Source organism: Populus euphratica, unplaced genomic scaffold (assembly GCF_000495115.2).
Source record: "Populus euphratica unplaced genomic scaffold, PopEup_1.0 scaffold3264.1, whole genome shotgun sequence".
Classification (NCBI taxonomy): domain Eukaryota; kingdom Viridiplantae; phylum Streptophyta; class Magnoliopsida; order Malpighiales; family Salicaceae; genus Populus; species Populus euphratica.
Window position 1 is genome coordinate 1 of NW_011503089.1, and position 10,417 is coordinate 10,417.

Sequence of the window (10,417 nt, forward strand, 5' to 3'; positions counted from 1 at the left end):
ATTTCTTACTTTTCAAACCCAGATTCCAAGATTTATCTTCGAAAGTTGGAGACAATACATAGTTCTCCACTATAAGGATGCATGGGAGCCACACCCCTTCATTGATCTTGGTGCGATCCAAACTTGCTCGGCTGTACTTAGCAATAAAACAGTTGGACTTCGTAATGTTAACTTCAACCTTTTTCTTTCTTCTTTTAAGAAATCCCTTCTCATAAGTAAACATTAGCCACCGATATAATATTTACTCCCACAAAGAAGTTGCTACGACAGCTTGACAGCAGGTTTACACCAAGAACATAAGAGAATTAAGGTGTTACAATAAATTTAAGGACATGAAATGAAATGGTTAAAAGTCTTTGTCCCGTTTTGTTTGTTTGCTTCGAGGGGTGGTTGCTAAATGTTTAGAGTGTGGCTACTTTATGTCGAGGATAGAAGGGGCCTTTTGGCTACTTTATTAACTTTATCATACTTGTCTATAATAAAGAATGTAACGCCTTATAAAGTAATCTTGCAATTTTAGCTTGTAGCATATGATTAGATTTATAGTAAATTAATATTTGAATGAGCACTGATATTTGAATAATCATAAATGTTTGATTATGGCTGGTTTTGGTACATATTCTTTTTTGGTTGTTTTTATATTCTTAATATATATTTATTTATTTTATTTTAAGGTAGTAGATTTTTTTAAACAATTTATATATTAACTACCTCTACCCTACTTTAAGGTTGATGAAAACTATGGAGGCTTTTAAGGTTGATGAAAACCATGGATGGTGAAGCTTGTAGTTAGATAATTTCTATTTAGCCAGATGAAATTAAAAAAAAATCTATAATTAAATAATATTTTAAAAGGTCAAGAGAATCAATTAAGCGTTAATCTTGCATTATTTTTTTTTAAATGGTTAGGATGAACTTAAACAGGGTAAGCCCATTTTATTAGAAATTGAGTTAGGAAACCCAAAGAGAATATAGCCTATACTTAGAAGACTTCTAAATGGTTGAAGGAAACTCATTAAGGATGATGCTATTACATTAAAAAAATCAAATTTATCTATTGAAAAGTGATGTTATCGTACTAGGGAGACCTTATACTAGTCACTCGAAAAGTAGTGTTATTGAACTAGAAAGACCGTATATCCATTTCCTTAAGAGTAATGCTAGTGTATTAGGAAAACCATATATCCATCCTTTAGAAACTGATCAATGAAGTGTGAAAGGCTTGTGGCCTAGCAAGAATAGGGGAATATATACTTACAATGAGTAATGTTACCTTTTATTTATTATTAGAGCCTCTCAAGTCCTAATGATACCTCTAACATGTATAAGCCTCCATAAAAATTATCCGTAGACGTAGTTTTGGGGTATAGCCATGGGCATAATTGTGAAGTGTAGCTATGAGTGTAGTTGTAAATATAGTTATAAATGTAGTCGTGGGTGCAACTTTTAGCGTATATGATGCATAACTGTTAGTTTAGTCACTGACATATCATTGATGTAGCTAAAGATATAACCACTAGCACAATAATTGTTATGTTGGGGTTTTATTAGCCATGACAAGACCTTTTAAGCAGTGATGGAGGCAGGGGGGCTGACAGGGGCCCCAACCCTTGTAGGGAATTTGTTTCCCAGCCCCCTCCCTTGTAAATATTTTAAAAATAATTAAAAATTTAACTTAGCCCTTTTTAATTTTTAATTTGCCTTCCCTTAATTTTTCTTTCTTGCTCCGCCCTTACTTTTAAGAAATAGGAAATGAAATGGGTTTCTTAATATGTATTTTTTTATTTAAAGATATAAGATCTTTTTAAACACTTTATATGTTAATTAAGTCTAATTTAAGTTGAGGGGAAACCATGAAAGATAAAGCCAGTATTTAAAGAATTTCTATCTGGCTAGGGAGAACATAATGAGAGTACATTTATACTTAGAGAATTTTTTAAAAGGTTAAGAGAAACCCATTGAGGGTAGAGCATGTACTTTTTTTTAACTGGTAAAGGGGAACCTAAATAAGGTGAGCCTATACTTAGAATTTTTTTTAAGAGATTAAAGGAATCCATGAAGGGTGGAGCCTCTACTTAGAGGATTTCTAAGTGGCTAAGAGAAATCCCTTGAGGGTAATGCTATTATTCTAGGAAGACCACGTCTATTTATTAGAGAGTGATGTTATTGAACTAGGGAAACCAAATTCATTAATTGAAGAGTGATGCTATTGTACTAGGAAGACCTTATACCCATCACTTTAAGAGTAGTGTTATTGAACTAGGGAGACCTTATACCCATCTCTTAGAAAGTAGTGTATTGCATTACAAAAACCCCATACTCATCCCCTAAAGAGTGGAAGACATAATTGTGGAGCATAGCCTTGGGTGTAGTTGTAGACATAGTCGTAAACGTAGACGTAATCGTGGGTGTAACTTCTAGCATAGCCTAGGCATAACCGTTGCCTTAATTGTACTGACATATCATTAGCATGGCTAAAGATATAGCCATTGGTACAACTACTGTTATATTAGGGTTTCGTCAACTATGAAAAGACCTTTTAAGAAATAGGAAATGAATTAGCTTTTTGGTTAGTTTCTATAGATAGTGCTAATGATGATGTCTTAAAAAATCTAAATAGTTTACAAGCAAAACTTATATGTCGGATAATTAATTAATCTCTTGGTTCTAGTAATTTGATCCATTCTCCTATTAAATGTGACTGATATCTGGTACCTGGTACCTCAAAAACTAAGGTGGTTAGTAACTGTAAAATGTTGTTTTTGGTAGATGTAGAGAATATCAAATATTTAAATAAGTATTTCTGTAAAGAAAAAAAGTGTAATGATATTTTAGGGAGATAAATTCTGAAAGTATATATGTTAAAAATATTAAGCATGGAGAGATTATAAACCTGAAATTTGAAGAATTTTTGAATATTTATGGTCTATAAGTCTTGTCATTTTATTAAAAAAAAAAGAACTAAAGTGTAACTTTATCATAATAGCATTAATAAGAAATAAGTATCCCCTACACTAACATTAATGCGATAAAAATCTGGTAAGTGTAGGAAGAGCATGATTCAAAATGTACCAAACCTATGAAAGCTAGGTTCTTCCTTAAAACTGAGTTCACGAGAGTTAAGATTTTTTTTTTTAGGTTGAGCCTATAAGCGATTGGGTACATGCATATTACATGAGACTATGGATTTTTAGGTCTTCCATGAGTTTTTAGACTTATTAAATTTGAATTTATCACAACCCTACTAAATGACTAAAACAATCTTTTAAGATTGCAAAATATACTTTAACGGTTAAAATCTTCACATTCAGTAATTGATAATCCTGTGAAAAATTTATGATTTTGAGCTTACTTCATACTTTGAAATTTCAACATTTTTACATAATTTTCTAAAAACTAAAATATCACTCCATTAAAATTGTTGTAAAGAAATCACCCATCATTCAAAAATAAACGACCGAGGAATCGACATCTTTTTTGGTGAAACAAACAAAGAAGGTGTCGAGAGTATGTATGTACGTTGGTGGTGTGTGAAGCTATCCTCCACGATGAATATGATGTTTCCTTGTCTCCATAACGATGATGTTTCTCTTTTTCAGCTTTGAGATCACAGGTGTCACGCGTCTACTGTGGTTTTCCAACTAGAACCGAATCTCTTTCATATTCAAAGGAACCCACTAGTCATATGAATAATGTAGCCGTTGGCCCTACCCAAACCCTAGGAGCACCGCCCTTACAGCCAAGGCAGCTTCCTTAATTAATTAACCCTTGAAGGAGTAATCATAAAGCTGATTACTTTTTTCAAAATTAATTGCAATCTTATATATCTATATATATATATATATATGTATGTATGTATGTATGTATGCAAATTAAACATTTCTTCTTTTACTTGTAATTATATGGCTTGTATACATTTCTCCCACCGTATATAGCAACCACTCCGGCAATAATTTTCATGATACCACCGACTATAATATAATCTCTAATTAATTATATGGGACCTGCCTTTAGTTGTTGATCATGGGGTTGAATTTATGAGCTTATATCAATAGCCAATTTTATTTTATTTTTATCTAAACCATGATATTTAAAATTCTATCGAACTCCAATTAATCCAGTCAAGCTGGATCGGTCCACTAAAATATAAAACTCTTCTAATAATAATGCATTCCATTCACAGTACTTGAACTTGAGATAGTCAATTGTTAATTTGCATGCAAATTAAGTCTACTCAATTAGCTTTTGAAACCAGAATTTATAGTAAAAGAGTTTGCTATATATATATATATATATATATATATATTTGCCCCAATTCCATCTACCATCTCACTTTCCATATGAATATATGCAAGTAATATAAGAGAAGAAGTGGAATGTTATAGTAGTTTTTTAGCTAAATCATCAAGACTACTAAGAATTCTTACTTGCATCCAGCAGTAAGCCAATAACACAATCACCTCCCATTTACTTTGGAATATTCCCCATGGAGTTAAATATTATAAATATTGTTAAAAATATATTCTTTATTTTTTATTTGTTAGAATTCAAAGCTTAGATAGAGTATTAAAAATTACAATTCTCATGAATTTTCAAGTTCAAAGTATGATATATCAAAATTTCCTTATTTTTCTTGTTTTTTTATCTATTTTTTTAATGTCTAGCAAAGATCGGTTAAGCAAACAACTTTAAAAAATAAATGAATTTTTTAAAAGTTTTTAGAATAATCACCTATATTACAGTAGTGTTTCACTTCATTTATCTATTTTTTAATTAAACTGTGGTAGCAAAAACAAAATATGATTAGGTTTTAATTTAGATTCAAGATAGCTAAATTATACAAAATATAATATCCAGAACTAAATTTAACTTTTACAAAAATCATGCTAGTGAACTCCACGGGAGAGATTGAACAGTAGCCTAACTGTACTAAAAGAGCCCTAGGCTTTGGAAGTTCATATAATATTTCACCACCCGTGACAGGATGCCCACCTCCGTCGCAGATTCCTCGGCAACGAGTCGAATATTAGGCGTCGCCGGTTTAATATTGAAATAAAGTTTATTAAACCTGTTATGGTGGTGGTAAAAAACTAAAAATAGAAAGTAGCTTAGAACCTTCCTTGTTACGTGGCAAGATCCGAACGGGCAAGTGATAAAGGTGGTCACAGTGGAGAAGAATTGAACTTTATTCTTCCATCCCATACGCCGGTGTCATCCACCACCAATTTTCTCCAATCATATCCGAAGGACCCTACTCCCTTGTACAAAATCATTGTCCATGATTATCTTTGTTTATTTGGGTTCTTCGTTTAATAGCATTTGGATTAATAATTCTCATTTATTAAAATTTAATTTAATTAATCTCTGATTCATTTAATACATAAACTAATCAAATGTAGTGTTTTAATGCTAAAAATCAAAATAAAAAAATATCCTAAATATTAAATTCTGTTTAATATTAAAATACCAGTTATTTTTTAAAATATTTTTTATTTAAAAATATAATAAAATAATATTTTTATTTTTCAAAATTTATTTTTAATATTAACACACGAGATTTAATAATATAAAAAAATTAATTTAAAATATAAAAAAATATTATTTTTAAAATATTTTTAACACACCAAAAAATAAACCTGCTTTAGAATACAAAAGATCACAAAAAAAGCTTCCAGCTTTGGTTGTGTGCAAAGCTGGCACCAGCTTTTGGGTCTTTAGCTCCACCAGTTATTGTTCACGCGTCCCCCACCTTCTCCATACTCATCTCTTCTTTTCTCTCACGACCATAATTCCTTTCTCTCTTTATATATAACTCTCCATTTAAACCCTATACTCCCACCATTCACATCAAACTCCCACCATTCACATCAGATTCATCTTTCCTCTCCTCTCCTCTACTCTTGTGATATAACAGAAAAAATGGGGTTGTTTTGTTATGAATTCTCCTTGTTTGTGATAGCATGCTCTATGGCGGTGGTTGCTTCAGGCAACTTCTATCAGGATTTTGACTTAACATGGGGTGACCGACGTGCAAAGATATTCAACGGAGGACAGCTTCTGTCTTTGTCTCTAGACAAGGTTTCTGGGTCTGGATTTCAGTCCAAGAAGGAGTACTTGTTTGGGAGGATTGATATGCAGCTCAAACTCGTCGCTGGCAACTCTGCTGGCACTGTAACAGCCTACTATGTACGTACATGATGATTCTTCAAAAACATTAGAGATAGTTTAATTCAATATATATATATATATATATATATATATATATATTTTCTCTTTCTCACCGATAGTTTAATTCAATATATATATATATATATATATATATATAGTCACTTTCAAACCAGAATGATTTTGAAAGCAGCTCCATATAAAGTAGAATGAAATGGCCATGGCTAAAAGTTCACGAGCATGATTACTACCCAGCCCCGCTTGTACACCTTCCTTTCAGGAAACAACACATGGACGTCCACTTTTCAAAAAAATGCATGTGAATTTGTGTCAACCACCTCCAGATTAATATCAAGTTTAAATTGAATTAATTGTTATTACTATTTATAATTTCCTTTATATTCACAGTCTAACTAGTAGTAATTTATTTGTTTTTTCATGCAGTTGTCTTCGCAAGGACCAACGCATGACGAGATCGACTTCGAATTCTTGGGAAACCTTAGTGGCGACCCTTATATTTTGCACACTAACGTATTCACTCAGGGGAAGGGAAACAGAGAGCAGCAGTTCTATCTCTGGTTTGATCCCACGAGGAACTTCCACACTTATTCCATCATCTGGAATCCTCAGCACATCATGTAAATCCTGTGCTAATTCTGATATTCTCTACTTTGAAAAGTTGGCTGCTGTTTCTAACACGATATTTCTCACCATCTTTTTTCAGCTTCTTGGTGGACAGCATTCCCATCAGGGTGTTCAAAAATGCTGAATCAATTGGAGTTCCATTTCCCAAGAGCCAACCCATGAGGATTTACTCTAGCCTCTGGAATGCTGATGACTGGGCTACAAGAGGTGGATTGGTCAAAACTGACTGGACCAAGGCGCCCTTCACCGCATACTACAGAAACTTCAAGGCCAGTGCCTGTACTTGGTCTTACGGTACTTCTTCCTGTGGTTCCAAGCCTTCCAGTGCTTTCTCTGATGGTGCATGGAAAACCAATGACCTTGATGCTCCAAGTAGAAGAAGACTGAGATGGGTTCAGAAATATTTCATGATCTACAACTACTGCACTGACCTAAGACGCTTCCCTCAGGGTCCCCCTCCTGAGTGCAAATAGATTCATGGATGAACCCTTTCTTGAGATTTATGGTATTGAACTTTGAAGTCCATGGATCGATGGAGATTCTTTGCACATACCCTTGTACTCCAAGTTACACTTAGCTTGATCGATATTCAGGGGCCGCCAGAATAAAATCCTATTCTTTTGCTTCTTGTTTATCTATAGTACTTCCTTTTGTCAGGATGTTTCTACGTTCTCCAGATAATAACGAATCTTGTTTGAGTTTAGTTTCTCTAAATCAGTGGTTATTTATGAAGGATTATTATAATTATGATCAGAACTATCATCATTTTTAATTTTAGTTCATCTGAGACAATTAATTGTTGATGAAAGTGAAGGTTTCAGTCATGTAGTCCAATCTTAATCCAATCGATTAATTTTATTGGATGTCATATAAATTGCAAACAAGGCAATGAAGAATTAGACGATCTGTTGAGAAAATTAGAAGAAGAAGAGGATGAGGTTAGAGCCATAGACAGCCCAGTTCAATCCTTCCAAGCTTGAACTATTTATTATTAAAAAAAAATAAAGATCAAATAGTACCCAATTCTTTTTTAACTTTCTTGACTACCCTCCTAGCTCAAAACTTGACAACATAATTGTCAAACTTGGCTCAGGATAAGAGCACCTCTACAGTGATGCAGCTTCTCTGTCTCCTGGAATGAGATGCAGCAGTTATTGGAATCGCCATACATTTATAACAAAAATACAAAACTGAAAGCGAAATTTTATATATATAGATAACATGTTAGTCATTATTGATTTATTTAAGATATTTTTTATTCAACATTTTAATAAATAATAAAATATTCAAAATACCTCTAAAAAAAATAAACAGTTTTGCGTAGAGATATTTATATATTTTTTTATACATAATAAAATTACATATGTATCCTTGGATTTCTAAAAATTTAATTTATTGGGATCATGGGTATTAGGGTTGTTTAGCCTCAATTGTCTTTGTTAATTATTTGTTCGGTTAGAGATAGAAACATAATTTATCATTAAAAAATATCTTTTATTTTAAAAAATAACATATACTAGAGTGTTAGGGACACCATATACTTTCTTTTTAGATTAACGTGGGTATCCGGGCCAGCTTGCGCGCACCACGACTAATCTCACGGGCCCTAAAGTTAACGACCATATAAACCTCTAGTGGCCATCATATGAACAACCAAAGACTCGAACCTGAGACCACAGAGGGAGCAAATCCTTTGATCCCAAGTTCTTACCATTTGGGACACCATATACTTTTGACAGCATGTGAGGGGGCTTTTGATGGTAAAAAATAACCTTTTACCGTATCATTTGATTTCTGGTCATCTTCTTTTCCATTATAAGTGGTACATGTTATTTAAATATAGTCAATTTATTAGCGGTGAGTTTTTTTCCTTTTTCATTTCTCTCCTTTACCCCGATAAAACTTTGTTATATCTTGAAGATATATTGCTTTAACCCTATAGCAAATATAAATGGAGTAATTAATATCTTGAAGACAGTCACCTTGATGCCTCAAAGCGTGTTTGCTATACCTATTAGCCTAACAGTAGTTCGCATAAGGAGTTCATCTAAGACAAACCAATTAATGCATTAACTAATCAATTTGTATTATTAGTGTATATATAATAATATTTAACAAAACTCTAAAATGCATGGTAAATTCACTATAATGAATTTACCTTTATGCTTCTCGGTGGAAAAGTTAAAAAGTTAGGATATGGAGGTATTTTAATCTTTTACATTGACTCACTGGTCATTAAAAAATAGAACATGACTATTATTGTTTTTTAAGATTATTTTATATAGTAACAATATTCTTCTACTTCCAAGATTAATGAAATTTAAACCTGCTTACTAAGTTTTTTTTTTTTACTTTGTATAAACTTTAAAATAAGTAAAATGCTTTTTTACCATTAATAAATATAAAATAGCTTCAATGCATTCAGGTGTGTTTTGATACTTTCACATTGATTTATTTATTATTTCCAATGTTACGGGGGCTTCTTAATAAATTAATATTTAATTTAAAAAAGATGTTGTCACGCATTTTTCATGGCACCAACATTTGTATGGAAATAGCCTTTTGCCTCTAGAATCTTCATCCTTGGCAATTTTAGAAAAGATTTTAATATTTTCAATTCAATCCTTAAATCACAATTTGTCACATATTATTTTTTTTAATATGATCCTTATTCTTTTGATTAGTTATTTTTATCTTTAGATCTTTTATTAAAGTTTTTTAGTATTCAATTTCATCATTCAATCAAAGTTTTTGTTTTTGTTTTTTTTTAAATTTAGCTTTCATTCTTTTGATTTTTTTTTCCTTATTTTAATTATTTTTTATTTAACCCTGCAATTTAATTTTTAAATGCCCTCAAATTTATTTTTTATTTCGGTTTCTACCCTTATTTTTTAATTATTTTTATGTGGTTGATTTTTTTCTTAGTTACATCCTTCAATGTTTGATTTATTTAGGATTGGGTTTTATGATTTTTTATTTGGCATGCTATCTAATGACACAAGTCATAATTTTTAAGTTTGAATACATTTTGGAATTTATTTTTTTTAAAATTCTAATCAGCAGGCAAACAAGAGTCAAATGGCTACTAATGTATTCAAAACCATTAAAAAAAGAAGAAAAGAAATAAAGTACGGATGAATTAGGCTGACCAAATTTGATTAACCTACCCATCTAAATGATGATTGGCTGGTAAGTCTGGTCGTTTTTTTTTGGCAGGTTCTATATGAAAAATATTTATTTTTTATTTTTGTAAAGTGTTATCTGTACTTTAAAAAAATAATATCTTCTAAAAAAACTAACTTCATCTCCGAACCAAACACGAACTCGTCCAACAAGTCACCCCATCCAACCAGCTCTTTAAAGAGCGCTATTAATAATAATAATAATAATAATAATAATATAAAAAAAGAATAATATGAGTTTGCCCCCCAATCATCCTTTTAAAATAGAACATGCACGTCAGGTTAGGATGTTCTTGCGAATCACGACTGCGCGCTTCTCCAAATCGTCATCACAAACGTCATGCTCAATCCATCCTCTATTATTTAAGCAAGCTTGTCCAATCCTTAGAATGGATGCTCTCACTCTTTCCTTGAAAGTTGTTTCC

The 10,417-nt window shown here is 31.8% G+C and overlaps 1 protein-coding gene across 1 annotated transcript; it reads left to right on the forward strand.

Annotated features, from left to right (window-relative positions):
* The first annotated feature begins 5,872 nt into the window (after positions 1-5,872).
* On the forward strand, positions 5,873-7,563 carry LOC105119639 (brassinosteroid-regulated protein BRU1-like). The gene is made up of 3 exons (XM_011017804.1): positions 5,873-6,186; positions 6,610-6,803; positions 6,890-7,563. Exons 1-3 carry the CDS (start codon positions 5,920-5,922, stop codon positions 7,281-7,283), a joined length of 855 nt encoding a protein of 284 aa, XP_011016106.1. The 5' UTR covers positions 5,873-5,919; the 3' UTR covers positions 7,284-7,563.
* Positions 7,564-10,417: the final 2,854 nt, after the last annotated feature.

Excerpts from the sequence above, each read along its gene's own strand:
- LOC105119639 (XM_011017804.1), top strand. The coding sequence starts at position 5,920 with ATGGGGTTGTTTTGTTATGAATTCTCCTTGTTTGTGATAGCATGCTCT. Across the intron at positions 6,187-6,609 it reads GCACTGTAACAGCCTACTAT|TTGTCTTCGCAAGGACCAAC; the intron begins GTACGTACATGA and ends TTTTTCATGCAG. Across the intron at positions 6,804-6,889 it reads TGGAATCCTCAGCACATCAT|CTTCTTGGTGGACAGCATTC; the intron begins GTAAATCCTGTG and ends ATCTTTTTTCAG.